The sequence below is a fragment of the Grammomys surdaster genome, unplaced genomic scaffold, assembly GCF_004785775.1.
Source record: "Grammomys surdaster isolate TR1022 unplaced genomic scaffold, NIH_TR_1.0 149, whole genome shotgun sequence".
In the NCBI taxonomy this organism is placed as follows: domain Eukaryota; kingdom Metazoa; phylum Chordata; class Mammalia; order Rodentia; family Muridae; genus Grammomys; species Grammomys surdaster.
Window position 1 is genome coordinate 913136 of NW_021604607.1, and position 19202 is coordinate 932337.

The following is a 19202-nucleotide window of genomic DNA, read 5'->3' on the forward strand; positions in this document are numbered from 1 at the left end:
ACTCAGACACATGTAGAAAGAAAAATACTTAGGATCACTTCAGTAGCATTAGTTCTTGAATATTCAAAAATGATATGTCCAAGTCTGAAATATTTAAAAATTCCTAAATATCAAAAGATGTCCTCCTTGAAATCAGTTAACCTGTAACTGATGAGGGGATCATGAAGTACATTTATTTTCATGGGAAAAATTGAACTCTAAGACTAATGAGATACATCTCCGATTCTCTTTTCAAAGTTTTATTTTTAGACAGAAACTCCCGAAATTGCCCAGACTGACCTTAAATTTATAATCCTCCTGTCTCAGAGTCCTGAATAGATGAGATTTCAGGCACTGATAGGTAAATTTTGAAGTACTGACAATATTACTTCTTATGGGCTAGAAAGATAACTTAGTGGGTAAAAGTACTTGCTATACCATTGTGAAGGTCTGAGTTCCAATTCCCAGAATCCATGTGAAAGCTGGACAAGTACCTAGAACATCTGTAATCCCAGCATTCCTTCAGGAAAATGGAGGTGGAGACAAGCTAATACCCAAGGCTTGCAAGCCACCTAGTTTGGACAAATGGGAAAAACAACAAAAGAAAGACACTATCTCAAACAAGGTGGGAGGTGAGGACTGGCACCCAGGAATGTCCTCTGACCTCCACACATATGCTATAGCATGCATTGCACCCACACTCACACACAAAAGTGCTCTTGCATAGAGACACTTAGTAAGTAGACACAGTGGTACACATGTTAAACCCCAGCTACTTACGCAGGACTGCTTGAGCCCAAGAGGTCATGGTTAACCCAGGTTCATAGTGACCCTGACCCACAATGATGATGGTGATGGTGATGGAGAAGTAGGCGGAAGGGTGGTGGGGAACAAGCACAAATGTTTATAAACATGTCTATGGAATAAGCCAGGCATAATAATGTGTATGGCATAAAACCCTATTTAATACTAATATGACTATCTGCAAAAATGAAAACAGAGGACATGCCAATTTCTTCCACTATTTTTTGGGACTATTTGCCCCAAATTGAAATGTCAAAGTAATAGTGACATAGTCATGAGAAACCAGGTTCACATGTCTTCAAAGTGTCCTATCTTCCATTTCTTGTAAATTTCTTTGGGTAAATACAATAACATGTTGATATAAAACTCAAAAAGATCGTGGACATGTGTGCACTGAATTACACACGTATAGTGCTTAATAACATCTAAACATAAAAACAATTTCTATGTATGTCTCAAGGTTCAGCTGTAGCATATTTAAATAATGCAATATTACATAAGAATGAACAAGCTCATGCGATAAGCCACAAATAAAGGCCACAAATACTAAAGGCAAGTAGAAAGGAACACAGGAGCTCACACGGGTGATTTTATTTACATAAAGTTAAAAACATGTGAAACTAATTCAAGGGATTGAAGGAAAGAGCTGAGAGCAGTTACAGAGGGCTTAAGGGACTTCCAGGTTGCCAACAACGTATGCCTTGGTCTATGTGTTTGTTACATAGTTCCATGAATACTCTGATTGCAAAAATCACTTCTGTAATGTATACAGACACTTGTGTGTGTAAAAGAAACTCTATGCGCTGGGTGGTGGTGGTGGCGCACACACCTTTAATCCCAGCACTTGGGAGGCAGAGGCAGGTGGATTTCTGAGTTCGAGGCCAGCCTGGTCTACAGAGTGAGTTCCAGGACAGCCAGGGCTCCACAGAGAAACCCTGTCTCGAAAAACCAAAAAAAAAAAAAACAAACCTCTATGATCCAAATGTCCTTTACTGATTCCAATGACTCATCCATACGTACTACACTTCACCTTTCCAAGTCTACGCCAGTCCTAATCCTCAAACCAAAACCAGAGAGGGAAGCTAAGAAAATCGAAGTCAGAAGTACATTAGGAAAAGCCGTGTGCACAATGTGCTGCTTGCAAAAAAAAAAAAAAAAAAAACTTTTTTGCTTTCCCCTCCCCCAAGTCATCAAATTTCACTTTCTTCTTTAACCTGGGCCTAAAATATTAAAGTACCCAGTACTTAAGGTTCTTAAAAATGTAAATGCCTACAGAGTCATCCATACACAACTGTACAATGTAATTTAGTAGGTATGTTAACATATACCTAATCTTGTAAAAAGAAACATAAATGTTTACAGAATTTCTTATACTATAAAATCACTTTGATAAAATATTTCAAAAACAGTCTTTTATTTCCACCTCAAACAAGTCTCTGATCTTTCTTAGCTGGAAGGTGCAAGCTCGTTAAGATCCCTACTCCTTATTCATAAGAGAGAGTGACCTCATCTTTCCTCTTTTTTTTTTTTTTTTCCATTTTTGGGAGACAGGGTTTCTCTGTGTAGCCCTGGCTGTCCTCAAACTTACTCTGTAGACCAGGCTGGCCTAGAACTCAGAGACTCTGCTTCTGCCTCCTGAGTGTTGGGCTCCCAAGCCACCACACTCAGCTTAACCTCACCTTTTAAAGTGGGTCTTATGTGTTGTTTTCTCTCTCTTTTTCAAAAAGGTGTATGGCCAGTTATGTGGGAAGAAATAAATTACTAGTGACATGTGTATACTAATTCTGTCCACCTCAAAATATAGCAAGTGAGGAGCCAGGGAGATGGCTCAGGTGTTAAAAACACTTGTTGCTCTTTTAAAGGATCAGGGTTCAGTTCCCAGTACCACATGACAGCTTACAACTCCAGTTTCAGGTGATCCGACACTCTCTTTTCTGGCCTCCTTGGAAAACATGCATGCAGACAGTACACACACATACAAACAGGTAAACCTTCATACACACAAAACAAAAACAAACTTTAAAAAAAGTGAATAAAAAGGTTTTATATTCTTCCTTTTCTCCAGTTACTGACTTTTAAGAATAAATTTTTCTTTGTATTATTATTTTATGTGTATTGGTGTTTTGTCTGCATATATGTTTCTATATCACATGCATGCATGATGGCCTGGGAGACTGGAAGAAGGATTAGATATCCTGGAACCTGAGTCACAGATAGTTGTGAACCACTGTGTATGTGTCTGTGTGTGTGTACACTGGGAACTGAACTCAGGTCCTCTGGAGGAACAGCTCAGTGCCCTTAACCACTGAGCCATCTCTCCAGCTACTGATTATAAAGTCTTAAAATCAACATGCTGCTATATGTATGCAATATGTTATATGTTATAGGTACAAGATTTAAATCAATTCTTAGGCATAAAAATACATTTTCATAACTTCTGATCACCAAGCAAAAAGACATCTACACCCAAGAAGAGTTGGGGAACTAGCAAAGACGAATACAATTCAAATCAGATGGTTAAGATACTAGAGAAGTAACACCAAGGGTTGAACCCACATTGGTGGCCAGTTAATTCCAGACCAAAGGAAAACCTTCAACATAGATTCTGCCACAATCCAACTCGACCATCTGGAAAATAATGTTAGTTCAATCAGGAGAAAGTGAAACTAAGATTAACATTATTGAAAAATAATTTAAAGCACAAGTTCTTAACTTTAGTTCTACTCTTCAAATATTTACACTTAAAAAAAAAAAACCACAACTGTAATCTGGGCTAGAGAGGAGGCTCCATAGTTAAGATAATCTGCTCTTCTTACAGAGGACCCTGAGTTAGATTCCCAGAAGCTCAAAAGCATTCATAGGTGCACACAAGGTGCAAATACATGCATGCAAAACTTTCATATACATAAAAAAGAAAAAATGTAATATTTTGTTATAAAACAAAAGAAATAAATTAAATAATTATTACCCACCTACAACCATAAACTAAAATTAAAATGATTTACTATCCTTTACTCTTAAGTTATGAGTAACTCAGAGTAATCTACCCTTCTCTGTACAGTAGTTGCTAGTGTTATTATCAACATGCTAGGAAAAAACAAAACCACTGTGGTGGTCAATCAGAGCAGAGCCTTCCTAACTAGTCACAAGTGAGGTGAAACTATGATCGGGCTATTTGGAAAATGTGAGGCCACATGACTCATTAATGGTACCAGACTAATGTACCCATCTCCAAAAGCAGATTAACTTGGATAAAGATCAAATCTGCTGCATGGGCTAGGTTAATCTCAACTCTGAACATGATGCAGACATTCAAACATGTTCTGTTTGGTTGCACCTCTTTTTATGGAGTCAGTGACATAAATCAATTTAGATATTCTTTTTTTTTTTTGCTACTTTTTATGCATAGAAACTGTTGTTTTGTTGAAAAGGAATAAAATGTACTTTTTCAGACTTGCTGAATGATTAAATGATAGTATGATTAAAGTGGCTGCCATAGATTAGGGTACAGCAGAGAGTAAATGTTGATCAATACCTATTTCTTGTTTCCTACTAAAAAAACAATAAACAACAAAACAAACAAAGCCAGCCAGGTCCTGGAGAGACAGCTCAGTGGTTAAGAGCACTTGCTGCTGTCTCTGAGAGTTTAACATCCAGCACCCATATCAGGAGGTTTACAACTGGCTGTTAAATCCACCTCAAAAGGACCTAAACCTCTGGGCTCAGTGAGAACCTCCAGTCATGTGCACACATGTACATGAAAATACACATCTAAAAGTAATAATAATAATAATACCAGGTAAAAACTAATTCGATACACTATTTAAGATTATGTATTTACAATTAAAAATCAGTGTTACTGGGGCTGGAGAGATGGCTCAGTGGTTAAGAGCACTTTCTGCTCTTGCAGAGGACCCAGGTTCAATGTCCAGCACCCACACTGTGATCCACAACCATCTTTAACTTCAGTTCTAGGAGATCCAATGCCTTCTTTTGACCTTCATGGGCAGGAAGGAAGCATATACATACATGTAGGCAAAACATGTATAAAATGTATCTATGTTCTTTAAAAAACAAAACCCAAAATAGCTTTAAAAAAATATTCCGCTAACACCAAGTCATCTATATCAAAACTTTTGGCTCTTCCAAAGTCTTTAAGGTCTCATGGACACTTAATTTTCCAGGTTTTATTTTGGGCACAACTGATCAGAACACCCCCCCCCTCTGTTTTTGTTTTTAAATTTCCAAGAGCTGTCATTACTGAACAATTACCAGAAGCTGGGTAGTCTGCATCTTTTTATTCTTACACTTCTGTATAGTCTAAGTGCTCATCTCTCTTCAAAGACTTTAAGTTCAGCATCATACCTTCTAACAGCTAGGTTCTTAACATTATACTGCCTATCTGCCACACCCTTATATATGGATACCCTTGTGTATCCATGATTTTGTTTCCAGTGGATAACAAATGCAATTTGGGGAGGACTACCTTACCACCAATCTCACATTCTAATCTGCATTATTTAGGAGAATATATGCAAGCTAAAAAATAAGTGAAAATCCAAATGGTTCAGAGATAGGTACAACAGGATCTATACAAAATAAGTGTCCTTTATTAGTAACAGAGAAACAGGAAGTCAATACTCTTAGACTGGAATAACCCAGAGGCTGGTTATTTTCCTTCCTTCTTGTTTTTTTGTTTTTTGTTTTTTGTTTTAAAGGCACGGTCTCACTATAACTCTGGCTGGCCTTGAACCCAGAAATCACCCTGCCTCTGCTTCCTGAACATTAAAGGCATACAATACCATGCAAGGACTTAATTTTTTTTCTTAATGCTGGAAATATCTTAAGTCCCCAAATGACTAGCCTACATAATAAGTTCCGTGTTAGCCAGAGGTAATAGAGAACCTATCTCAAAAACAGGACAGACAGAACTGTTTGGAGGGAAATTGCATCTAGATGGAAAGCCTGTGAGCCCTTTCCTTACTAGTCCCGTAGACAGTGTTACAAGTTGCATAGCACTTGCATTATTATAAGTAATCCAGAGATCATTTACTGTCTAAAGCAGGATATATGCAATTTACATGCAGATTCTGTATAAGGACTTTAGGACCCAGATTTTGGTACAGGGGTCTTAGAGGTAGGCCCCTCCTCCCCCAGAACACTCCAGGATGAGACCTGAACTCTGCCAAATCTTGTATGTAAGGCAGACCCTCACTACTAAGAGAGCATCTGATGGTGGTTCATGCCCTTCCTTGGCTTTCCCAAAATTTCAAGGAGTATTGAAGGGAAGAGAAGGGGAGGGGAGGGGAGGGGAGGGAAGAAGAAGGGAGGGGGAAGGGGAAGGGGAAGGAAAAAAGAAAAGGAAAAGGAAAGGAAAGGGAGGAGGGAGGAAGAACAAACCAACCAAAACCAAAACAAAACAGTACCACAATGACAGTCTTGAGGCATTACTAGAACTAAAACTTACTACTACATAATAGAGCCTGCACTATCAAGAGATATGTTAGGTAGTACTATATCCACTAAATTATTCCAACAAGTTTTAAAATGCCTAAAATCCACAGTCATATGGACTTTTCATTCTACAAGTATGAGAATAAAGACTAAATTTTTGTACTATGAAATCATTTCAGATCATAAATAGCAACCTCTATTAGTATACGGCATTAGAACATTTGAATACCTTAGAGTTAAATTTTCAGGCCTAGGAGGAGTGGTGGTTTGATTCCAGCACTCTGGAGGTAGAGGCAGGCAAACTCTGAGTTTAAGGCCACATTGGTATACAGAGTGAGTTCCAGGCCAGGGTTAGAAACTCTTGCCTCAGAAAAACAAACAAACAAATGAACAAATATTAAAACAAAAAAATCATCACCTAAAACAGTCATGTTCTTTTCCCACATATAAGAAATTCTCCTTACTTTCAGAAATTTCTGTGTAAATATTATTTACCTAACTCAAATTCTCCTATTACAACATCATGATAGGGAAGCTATGAAGAGTGGTAATGGATTCCAAGCAGAATTTAGTTAAGTAATAGCACATCTAAAAAAGAGACACTGAGGACTGGATGGATGGCTCGGTGGCAAAGAGCACATATTCTTCTTGCAGAAGATCTAAGGTCAATTCCCAGCATCAGGCAGTTCACAACTGCCTGTTTTTCTAACTCCAGGTGACATGACACTCCCCTGGCCTCATACACCACAGACACATGAACAGCCAAATAAATAAAAATATTTAATAAAAAGGGAACTTAATTTCAAACTGTGCGCATATGTATTAACTATTTTTTGAGTCTTGCTTTGTAGCCCAGGCTAGCCTACAAATCATAATCCTGTAAATGATCATGTACAGCTGGGATTATAAGGGTCATTCGTATCCAGTTTAAAAAAATATATATAGCATCTAAAAAAAAAAAGACTGGTTAACCAGATATTTTGGGTTGAATTAGAAAGCCTCCCGCCCCCAAGCTCATGTCTGAATGGCTGGTCTTTGTTGGTGGAACTGTTTATGGGATTAGGAGGTGGAGTCTTGTTGGAGTCATGGACTCCAGCTTTGAGGTTTGAAAATCCCACATCATTCCCAGTTGGCCCTCTCTGCCTGGTGTTTGTTGAACAAGATGCAAGCACTCAGCTACTTACTGTTCTAGTATCATACTTGTCTGCTGCAATATTACCCACCATGACTGTCATGGACTCTAACCCTCTGAAACTGTAAGCCCCAAATAAACTCTTTCTTTTATAAGTTGCCTTGATCATGACTTACAACAGATTAGAAACTAAGAAACCAGGGATTACCGTCCACATCTTTAATCCCAGTGCTTGGGAGCAGAGGCAATAGATATCTGTGAGTTCCAGGCCTGCCAGGACTATGTAGTGGTACCTTGTTTTTTTGTTGTTGTTTTTTGTTTTTTTGTTGTTTGTTTTTGTTTCTTGAAATAAGGCCTAGGGAGATGGCTCAGCCCTTAAGAGTGCTTGCTATTCTTCAGGACCCAAGTTCTATTCCCAACACTTATGTCAAGGGACTCATAACTACCTGTACCTACTCACCTACTCCTAAGGATCTGACATCCTCTTCTGCACTCATACATGTACATAACCCATATACAGACAAATATACATTCATTTTCTCTCTCTCTCTCTCTCTCTCTCTCACACACACACAGAGAGAGAGAGGGGGGGGGGAGAGAGAATTATTGATTAAGAGAGACAGCAAGACAGAAAGAGAGAAGAGAAGGGGGTAATTAAAACAATCTTTAAAAAGAAAGAACGAAAAAGAAAAAAAAAGGCCCTACTGGTTAGAATATCTATAGCACATCTGAAGATTTGTTTCCCCTGTATTTCTAGGGGAAAAAAAAAAGAACATAAATTCTAAGAATAAAGAGACTGAATTCTTTGGGACAGGTTACAAAAGCTAAATCCTTTTAGAACTTAGAACAAATATCCATGTATAACCAAAGGAAATGAATTCAGTATGTTAAAACTACATTGCCTTGTTTACTGTTCTTAACAGTCAGGAAATGGAAACAACTCAAAAACCTATCAATTGAAGAAGAAAAGGGAAATACACACAAACACACACACACATTTTTTTTTTTTAGGTAGAGAAATCAATGAATTCTGTCATTTTTATGATGTTAAGTGAAACAAGCCAAACACAGAAAGACAAATGGATATGTGGAACTTCAAAAGTTGATCTCACTGATGCTAGGAACACAATTAGTGATACCAGATGTTGAGGAAAGTTGGAGTGAAGGATGAGGAAAGGTGGGTCAGCACACTGTTATAGTTTAAAGAAAAGAACTAAGTATTCTGTTATAGTAGGGTGACTCCAGAAAACAATTATGTATTACATACGTCAAAAAAGCTAGAAGGATTCTGCATGTTTTTAATCAAAAAGAAATTATAAATATTCAAGGAGAGACTTGCCTTACTTGACGCTTATTCTGATCTGAACTTTACACATGATATATCCATGTACTAAAACAAAGTACCCATAAATATGGAAATTAAAAATATAAGATATAACCACCAGGTATGGCAGTGCATGTCTTTAATCTCAACACTCCAGAGACAGCAGCAAGTGGGTCTCTGTAGGTAGGAGGCCAGCTTGGTCTACATAGTGAGTTCCATGCCAGTCAGAGCTACAAAACTTGTCTCTAAGTAAGTAAATAAAGTATATGAACAAAACAAAATCCAACCCAAATATTTTTCCAATTGTGACTACAGAAAACACAATTTTTTTCTTTTAGTTTTTAGTAGTATGTGAAATCTCAAAGTAAAAACTTTCAGACTAAAACAAAAATCCTGTGTTAGTGTGTAGTTCTAAACCATCACAGATTGCATGAGAACTTCCCCAGAAGCACTTGGGCATCCTCTCCCAGTGTAGCCTAATAGAAATCCTCTAGGTAAGTGGCACAGAATTCTGCTAAGATCCCACCCAAGTTTCTACTGCACTTCAAACTCTGGTCACTACATAGAGGGGAAAAAAAATGTGTACAAACAAGAGAAATGCACATTATTTGTAGATATATATTCAATACCATTGCCAAACATCTTTTATTCTAATTAACTTATGGATAAAGAGACAACTAAAAAAAATCTTAAGGAATTTTTGTTTGAAAAATAAGTCTTTACCTTATTACAATTAAAAAGTTCATGTAAGTTCACATAAGTCAATTTTATACACAGATTGAACTAATTTGTCTAAAAATTGCGATTCTCACTTTGACATACTACCTGAACAGTTGTCTAAACCACTATTATATAACTCTAACCAAGACTAATACAGGAATTACATATTCATCAAGACTTAAAGAAAAAATAACCACAAATACATTAGTTTTAGTTCCTTAATTCCCTTATAAAATCATTTAAAATTTTATTATTCATTTATTTAATGTGTGTATGTGTAGGATGGTGTATAAGGTCAGAAAATCACCTAAGGGAGTTGGTTCTCTCCTTCCATCACATGGATCTCAGGGATAGAACATTCAGAGATAGGTCATCAGGCTTGGTGACAAGTGCTTTTACCCATTGAACCAGTTTGCTGCCCCCTTGTAAGAATATTGCAGTATACCCATAAACAAGTATTAATAATAGAATTTTCTCAAACTAAAAACACACTATATACCCTCTAAAACTTTTGAGAGAAAAGCTACTTTTAGGTGGCTCCAATCCATACATGACCTGTACATTAAAAATGTAATAAGAATGCTAATCTTTTAAAGAATATTTTTCCATAAGCCTAGCAAAATCTTCATTATTTTAGTCTTAATTCATCTTAATGTTTATTCATTTTTAAGGCCATTTAGTTGCCCTTGGAAAGATTCACACTATTCTCCCTAAAGGCTAATCAGCAAGTTCTTATCCCCTCTGTGCCAACACTGAACCTCCAGAACAGTTCTACTAGCTACTATAGAGCAACAACCCTAGAGTGCACATTACTTACCATTGGGTAAGTACATAATGAAACCACAATTCAAGAACATCTTTGTCAGCTTTTGAACAATAAAAGGAAAGAAAACTGACACTCTGGCATGTGACTATCAATGACGAAGACTGGAAGCAGAAATAGACTCTGGTAACTAATAATTTAGAATAAATGAAGAAAATGCCCAGGGTCTACCTCAAGTAGAGTGGGAATTATTGCAAGTGGGGAAACAGGAATGCAGAATAAACACTTAAAATACACGGATGGGAGTGAATTGAGTTTGGCTGATACTTTGGGTGATCTGCTTCTAACAGATCAGAACATCTTAAAAAGGCAGAATCCTTAACACTAAACATTTACATTAACATTTCATTAACATTTCAATTTTGCTTGTTTCCCCTTGTAGCAATTCTACGAGACCTGGTAATCTGAACGGAACACGGACAACTCCGGCACATGTAAGTGAAAGGTAACATGAGAAAATTAATTTGTCAAAAATTGGTACTGCATCAAAGAATCATTAAAACATTTTTACCAACCATGTTGCAAAAGACCTCTAGCCGGTTTGAAACATCTCTCAACATACAGCCAACTACTTTCTCAAATACTATTGTAACAGTGACTAATGCAAACCTTTTAAACAGTTTTTCTAACGATTTCCTCCACCTTATAAATATTTTGATCACGTACAATGAAACAGTTAAAGAAAGAATGTACAATTTTTAAAATTATATTTAACATGCAGTCTCCTTAATCAAAGGAGGTGTGACAACCAATGCAACGCATGTAAAAATTAGCCTTAATCCGCCAACCAAAACACGCAAAATGTCTCCTAACAATTCTCCTCCTTAAAACAACCATACACAAAATACCGTGCTGACTTACACTCTGCTGCAAGCAGCTCATTAATAAAGAGACTAGTTATGTTTGGAGATCAAGGTGCAACACTCTCATCTCACAAACCTCTCCACAGAAGCACATTATCCAAGCAAAAACGAACATTATTTTTGTTAAAGCAAGAATCCAACCTCAGGGAGCCTCAGCCCTTAGACAATGGTGGTTACCAGACAGCGCAGCACAGTTGGGTCCAAATGACACATTTCACTAGGCCTTGGTCACAACATACACGCGCGCGCGCGCGCGCGTCTACATACAGATACACACACGATCCCAAGGGGTCCATTCTACGGCAGGGGTGCTCAAACCCACCCGGAGATAGAGGGGAGCACCGTGGCGTAGAGGGAAGGAGAAGGGGACAACACAGCGGAAGGGTAACTGCACTGCACATAAGGGAGGGGGCTGGAAATGGCCGATAGCTTCTATATGTATTTATTTAAAGGTATTGATTTAACGGGTTCTTGCCCGGGGTTCTGTAACTAAAGGCAAACTGTGCAGCAAAGATCTTGAGGTTGGGAGAGGGACCGCTACTCCCCCTGCCCCGTGACCTGGAGGGGGGCACACAAGTTCCCTAGCCAGCGCCGCAGACCACTCGGGCGCTCCTCTCCCCCTCCTCCAGGACAAGGGGGAACCCACAGAGAAGGAGAAAACAAGTTCCCCGGCCAGCCTCACCGCCCTACGCTGCCAGCCGTCCCCCCACCTACCACGAGAAAGGGGGAGCCCAGACCGAGCCAGGCGGCAGAAAGGGGGGAAATCCCACCCTCTGCCCGCCCCCGGCCGCGAACACACTCCCGTGGGGTGGGTGAGCCAGCCGGGAAGCCCCAAGGAGGGGTGGGGACCGAGGGTGCCGGCCCCGAAACCAAACAAAGCGCGGCCTGAGCCGCAGCCCGGACGGATCGCGCAGCCGCGGCTTTTCCTGCCGGCCAGGCCGGGCCGGGCCGGGCCCAGGCGAACACTGCGGCACGGTGGGACCCGCCTCCGCTCGGCCTCCGTCTCCCACCCCGGGCGCGCCGCCACCGCCCCCGCCCGGCCTCCAGCCCGCCCGGTGCGGCCCGGCCCCGAGCGCGGCCTTACCCCTCTCGCCGGCGTTGTTCCGATCCTGAGGCGGCGGCGGAGGCGGCGGTGGCGGCGGCGGGGGCTGCTGCTGCGGTGGCGGCGGGGGCTGCTGCTGCTGCTGGGGCGGCTGCGGCGGCTGCTGCTGCTGGGGCGGCTGCGGCGGCGGCTGCTGCGGGGGCTGCTGCTGCTGTTGCTGCTGCACCGGGCGCGGCCGCGACACTCGCCTGGGTCTCCGGTTGGCGGCTCGGACGGAGTTCATTTGCCGGGCTGAGGTGGCGGCGTTGGCGGAGGGACACACACACTCACGCGCACACGCACCGCGAGCTCCGGGGCCGGGGACGGGGGTGGGGAGCGGGAAGGAGCCGGGCGGCCGGGGACGCGGGGACGAGGGCCCGGGCCGGGCGTGAGCCCCCGGGTCCGCGGGGAGGCTGGAGTACAACCGGAGCTCGAGCAAGGCCCGCCGGCCAGGCCTGGCGCACGGGCAAGGCCGGGGCCGCCGGGCGGGGCGGCCGCGAGGGACGCAGACAGAAAGACGGGCCGGGCAAGAGAAAGAAAGAAAGGGCGTCCGTCCGCCTGGGGAGCCCGAGGCGAAGCGCGGCGGCGGCCGAGCAGACGAGCCGGGCCCGCCGACTCCCGAGCGGCGTCTCCGGCGGCGGGGGGAGTGGGCGGGCGGGCGATCTCGGAGAGGGCGAGCGGGGCGGGAGCGCGCGGGGGGCGCCCGGCTCCTCCGTTCCTCTTCCTCCCCCCACACCCCCTGAAAGAGCGCCCTGCGAGGAATTTTCTCTTTCTTCGGCCTCTTCTCTCTCTCCTCCGCCCCCCCCCTCGGCGAAGGGGAAATGAGTGTAAAGGGAGGAGATAGGGGCAAAAGGAGGCGTCGTTGTTCCTCCTCCTTAAAGGAACCTTTCCTCCTCAGCCCCAGCGCCGCCGCCGTCGCTGCTGCTGCTCCGTGGCAGGAGGAGCCATTGACACCGTCGGAGCCTCCACTCTAGCCCAGTGGGTCCCTCCCCGCCTTGGGGCTGGCCGGGGGACGCGGGGGAGGGCCGCGGAGCGGCGGGGGAGGGGCGGGGGCGGGGACAGAGGGGGCGTGGATTCCGGCCGGGGCTTGACCAATGGGAGGCGCCCTACAGTCTCGGAGCCAATGGAGTCTCCTCTCTTATCGCGAAGCCCCTTCCTCCAACGCCCTGTTTCCTCTCTCGGGTTTCCTCCTTCCCTGGCGGAGGAGGAGGAAAGAGGAAAGGGGGAGTGTGGCAGGGCGGGTGATAATGGGGAGGTATCAGGGCATATAATGGAGCTGGGGGTAGGCGAAGGAGCGGCAGTACGAAGCGAAGATTCTAGGAGAGGAGGTGCTCAGAAGAAAGGGCGGGGGCTGCTGATGTAATTGGGAGAAGTGATTAATCCTGCATTTTGCCGTTTCAGCCTCCCTCCACCCCAACCTTCACCTGGTTTTCTTAAACGGAACTTGGAGTGAGGGACTCAATCTTTGGTAACTCCGGATTTCTGTGCTCGGTAGGTTCAAATTCTCAACTATAGGGAGCGCTACAAGCTCTGTGGCCTTTAGTACAGCTGAGAGTATTTGCAATCTTAAGAAATCTGCTTTGACTCAGCTTACAACTTGAGTTTGGAGTCGGTTCCAGCTTTTGTCACCCAAACTTTCAGAATGTTTTAGATCTTTAACCAGTTAAATTGCTTTGGTTTTTAGAAAAGTCTACATAATGTTCCGGAAGTAATAAAATAAAAATGGGTGGAGGTTGTGATTGACCATTGTTTTATTTTTTGTTTTTTGTTTTTAGGTCCCACGAAGTCAAGAAAGATAAACCCCCAAGAGGAATTTTCTTTTATATCTGTATCTGGTTCCCTTAGCACGATCTCTCCCCAAGGAAAATGTGTTTCTATTCCCTGGCCGCCGTCATGACTGAAAATGTACTCCACTCACTATTCATTATTGCATAGCTGGTAGTTTACCTCTGAATTCCCTAATTTTCGGAGGTTTCAGTGATTTTCTACTTGAATTTCATTGATTGCTTCCTAGGCTTAAGATAGATAAAACACTACAAAGCTTCAGAAAAGACAGAAAGGGAGAAAAGTGAATTCTGGGAGAAGCACAAGGAGAGGTAAGCCAGGATTGTGCCGTGTGTACCCCCAGATATCTTATGTGACTCCAGGCAAATTACCCTTCTGGATGTTAGACATCTGCCATTTAAATAAAACTTTATCTTATGGTGTACAATTGCTGTTTTTCTTTTCTTTTTTTTTCCCCTCTTTTGGTTGTGATTTTTGAGATGCTTTATTTTTGATCAGAAAAATAAATAGAGACTGGGATAATTTTTTTTCAAAGACTCATAATCTTTTCAAAACCTATATGTGAAGACAGCTATTTGAAAAACATCTTGAGGGGCTAGAAAGATGGCTCATCCCTTAAGAGGTCTGGCTGTCCTTCCAGAGGTCTCACTTCATCCCAGCAACCGAGTGGTAGCTCACAACAATCTGGAACTCCAATTCCACCCACCCTCTGTCCTGGCTGTCCTGGAACTCACTCTGTAGACCAGGCTGGCCTCGAACTCAGAAATCCGCCTGCCTCTGCCTCTCAAGTGCTGGGATTAAAGGCATGTGCCACCACTGCCCGGCTATTTACAGAATTCTGAAAGCTGGGCAAGTTGTAGGCTATCCTGAACTGCATAACAAGACCCCATCTCCAAATAAATACATAAATAAATATTCAAAATGTTATGGTTGTTAACTGGGTGAAAATAGACATTTGTGGTTGGGTTAAACATTGAGGGAAGGGTTTTAAAAGTCTGAAAAATAGGATATTATAATTGTGTCCATAATTCTAATTACATTAAGAATTTGTAGCTGGGTAGTGGTGGCATATACCTTTAATACCAATACATGGGAGGCAGAGGCCAGTTAATCTGAGTTCGAGGCCAGCCTGGTCTACAGAGCTAGTTCTAGGACAGCCAAGGTTAAACAGAAACCATCCTGAAAAGCAAAAAAAAAAAACAAAATTTCTACCCAACAAGTACATACTGGTTCTTTTGACATAGCCATGATTTTTTTTTTTTTTTTGGTTTTTCGAGACAGGGTTTCTCTGTGTAGCCCTGGCTGTCCTGGAACTCACTCTGTAGACCAGGCTGGCCTCGAACTGAGAAATCTGCCTGCCTCTGCCTCCCAAGTGCTGGGATTAAAGGTGTGCGCCACCACTGCCCAAAATTGATGGTGGTGCACAGTTGCAATTTTTTTTTTTTTTTATAGCCATGATTTTTAATTTTGGTGTGGTGGAATTGAAGATTTATTGATAGAAGTAAATGCAGATGCAGAAAGACACTAGCTTATTTTTCTCTAATGGTTTGTGACATTTTTATGTATTTTGTGTGTGTACATGTGTATTGTGTGGACAGGTGTGCAATGGCATGGATCTGGAGGTCAAAGGACAACTTAGAGGAAGAGTGGGTTCTTTCCTGCCATGTGGGTTCTGAAGGCCAGATTCGTCTCTGTTCCCGTCGTTTTTAGCCCCAGGGCCACACACCTCAGTCTTCTACATAACTACCATCTTCAGATTTTGTTTCATAATTTGCTTATTCCAAAGTATGTTTAGGGCAAGGAGTTTATATAAGTTAGAGAGGATTCCTTTTGCATATCCTAGATTTCTGAACCAACTATAACATTTATCTGGCCAATAAGGGTAACCATGCCATATTTCTAACATAGCATTTCTTGTTTTATAACATTTTCTCAATACATAAAAATAAGTGTTTTAGCCAGGCAGTGGTGGCACACGCCTTTAATCCCAGCACTTGGGAGGCAGAGGCAGACGGATTTCTGAGTTTGAGGCCAGCCTGGTCTACAGAGTGAGTTCCAGGACAGCCAGGACTACACAGAGAAACCCTGTCTCGAAAAAAAAAAAAAAAAAGAAAGAAACAAAACACCTCTCCTTCCTTCTAAACAGTGTCTACTATGTGGTCTTAAATAACCTGGACCTCAGTTTATAGACCAGGCTGCTCTTGAACTCAAAAATCCATCTACTTCTGTCCCCCAAATATTAAAGGCATCTGCCAGCCCAGGAACTGCCTTTTCTAATAAACACAGTGACTAAGGAGTAGGGGGGTTTACTTGTCAGGAGGAAAGGAGTCTAAGCTTCCCTTTGTGGTGTTCTCTAGTATGGCCCTTTTTATGCTCAGGAGTGTTAACCTCAAAGGTAAAACTAGTCATTTCTATTCTTTTGAGGTACTATGTAATTTCGTTTCATTGTGATTCATTTTAAGGTATTTGTCACCTTCCTCCTCTCCCTTCCCCTCCCCCACAGCACTGTGTCCTAAACTTGAGTCTTCAAGGGTCAGATCATCCTCAGGGTAGCAGGCACTTTGTCTTCTCACTGAAAGGCACCATTACTTCTGGACTTCCTGAATACCCCCTGTAGGTCTAGATGAGGTGGAGTCCTTGCTTTACCCTCACTGGACTACCATCTGCCAGTGTCACGTGGGACATGCTTTGTGGCTGAAAGCAACACTCAAAGAGCCTCGGCTTCTCCCAGGCATGCCCAGAAAAACAACCCTCATCTTAGGGTCCTTGAGCCTCTCTCCCTACAGTATGTGAATCTGTCAGCTTCCTACTCCCAACTTTTCTTCCCACCAGGAGAGTGTGTGGAAAGTAAGCCAGGTCTTCCCTGGCCCTGTCTTCTTCCTAGGCTACAAAGGATGATTTTTTTTTTTAAACATTCCTTCTGTACTACATTCTTTTTTTCTTTTCTTTTTGAAGATCTAATCTATGTTGTGGTTCAGGCTGGCCTTGAACTTCTGTCCTTCCTGCCTTCACCCCTGCAGTCCTGAGGGCACAGGCTCTTCCTCCTTGAGATGCATCTGCACTGCTCTGTTCCTTAGATGAAATGTGAAAAGAAATTAGTTTAACAATAATGGATCTTTTGGGAGGTTTTTTTTTTAAATATCTTATTTCCATGTCACTAGTTTAGACATATTTTTAGTTTAGTTCATGGAATTAAAGTCTTAGAGTCTTGTTTGTACGACAGCGTTCTGAGATATCTTAAAATTGTGGATTTTTAGGGTGGGCTTTGGAAACCATTTAATCTCATATCTGTATTTAGCAGACTGCAAAATGAGACAAGAGATAACAAAACCATATCCTGTTAATTAGTTAGTAACAAAGCTTGCCAGTCCAACGGCCTTTCTATTCACAGGTATTACAGACATGGAATGTTTCTGGGGAAAACCCAAAACATTCCAGAGGGTTTTCATCCACCACCAGATCCATGTCCATTAGCAAGTGATGCTGACAGCTGCCATAGCAATTGTAAACGAGCTGCTTATGGTGGCTCACAACTATCATTCCAATACTCAAGAAGCTGAGGCGGAAGGATTGCTGTGAGTTTAAGACCGTCATGAACTACACACTGATTTCTAGGCCAGTCTGAACTACAGAGAGATAGAGCCTGTTTTGTATTTGTATGTGGGCTGGGCAGATACGCTGTGCCCACCTAGTGTGCACACACAAGCCTGAGGAAGACTGGAAGACTTCAGGTGGACAGACTTCAACTGTGCCTTATTTCTTTGAGGCAGGCTCTCTCACAGCCCCTGGAGCTAGGCTGGAGGCCAGCAAACCCTAGTGCTCTGGCTACTGTGTCTACCTCTCATAGCCCTAGAGTTACATATGTGTATGGACATATTTATTTATTTATTTACATGGATGCTGGGATTCAAAGTCTGGTTTCATTTTGTTCAGCAAACTCTCTTTCCTACTGAGCCAAACCCCTTGGGGGTTTTTGTTTGTTTGCTTGGTTGATTGGTTGATTTTTCTTTCGTTTTCCAGAAGAAGTTGTTAGGTGATGGAAAGTAGAAAAAAAAGTAAAGGGGATTTTCATTTGGGGTAGCAGTCTTCCAGAAATACTTGAGTAACACTTAGGATAATTTCAGAGGACTGAATTCCCTCAGGGTTTTCTCTGTCTTCAAGAACATTTGTGTTTGTTTTTCTTAACTAATTACTAGTGTTTAGTAGGTTAGTGTACTTAAAATTATTTGCTTAAGAAACCTATCACAATAGGAGTGTAGAAAATAAGCTGTTTAATCATTTTAATACCTGGCAAGTGATATTTATTGTAATTTTTAAAATTATAATTTCTGCCATTTTTAAAGATTCAGCTTCCTTCCCTGTCAGCCACCATCTAGTCCCAAGCCATCAGCAGTCAGCCAGTTACATAAGCCGCCCAAAGCCTCTCACTCCTTTTATGTCACTTAAGAAATTAGTTTGATCTGAATATAGTTCCCCTACAGGAATAACCATCTCTGTTTAAAATGCCTGTGTTAGAGTATGAATGGCTTATCTCACTAAGCTACACAAAGTCATTCTTTAGTACACGCTCTGATAATACTTTATCAGGTAGTGAAAATTAACCCAAAACCAAGGATTTAAATGTCTGTCTACACAGGAAGGACTGGTAACCACAATCCAGTGATTCTAATACAAGAGGTCACTTTTAAAGAATTGCAGAGTAACTTTAATAGAATAATACAGTAGAAGAAATTAATTATGCTCAAGATTTAGGGTGCATTGTGGTTGATAACTATACAGCTTTATATTTTGCTTTTAAAGGGAGAAGCCATTTTCTAAATGTTGAGAAGACTAGACCAAAGTCCTTGAGTATGTTGTTCCATGGAGGCCTGGGCAATGCCAGAAGCAGGGATAGCTGTGAGGAAGAACCCCACCAGGAAGTGTAGTCAATGGTTGAATGACCTTGGGCAAATTCCTTGGCCTTTGTGGCTGGTTTTACATCTGCAAAATGGGTGTGAGGCATTGATAACATTCTCATTTTGAATGACTGTCAGAGTCAGGCAGTGGTGGCGCACGCCTTCAATTCCAGGACTTGGGAAGCAGAGGCAGGCGGATTTCTGAGTTCTAGGCCAGCCTGGTCTACAGAGTAAGTTCCAGGACAGCCAGGGGTACACAGAGAAACCCTGTCTCAGAAAAGAAAGAAAGAAAGAAAGAAAGAAAGAAAGAAAGAAAGAAAGAAAGAAAGAAAGAAAGAAAGA

The 19202-nt window shown here is 42.1% G+C and overlaps 1 protein-coding gene and 1 long non-coding RNA gene across 4 annotated transcripts in view; one reads left to right on the forward strand and one right to left on the reverse strand.

Moving 5' to 3' along the window:
- Fbxo11 (F-box protein 11) overlaps window positions 1–12609 on the reverse strand; it is a 75007-nt gene extending 62398 nt beyond the window's left edge. For both annotated transcript variants that reach the window (XM_028765131.1, XM_028765130.1), the window contains exon 1: window positions 12184–12609. In XM_028765131.1, coding sequence (XP_028620964.1) covers window positions 12184–12424 — 241 coding nt within the window. In that variant the 5' untranslated portion in view covers window positions 12425–12609. The remainder of the gene's footprint in view (window positions 1–12183) is intronic.
- On the forward strand, window positions 12370–14392 carry LOC114619280. 2 transcript variants are annotated; one of them, XR_003711102.1, is made up of 4 exons: window positions 12370–12437; window positions 13079–13158; window positions 13582–13671; window positions 13956–14392. It is a non-coding gene; the product is annotated as an uncharacterized LOC114619280 (long non-coding RNA). The 2 variants fall into 2 exon arrangements; XR_003711101.1 differs by lacking the exon at window positions 12370–12437 and having other exon boundaries at window positions 12944–13158.
- The last annotated feature ends 4810 nt before the right edge of the window (window positions 14393–19202 follow it).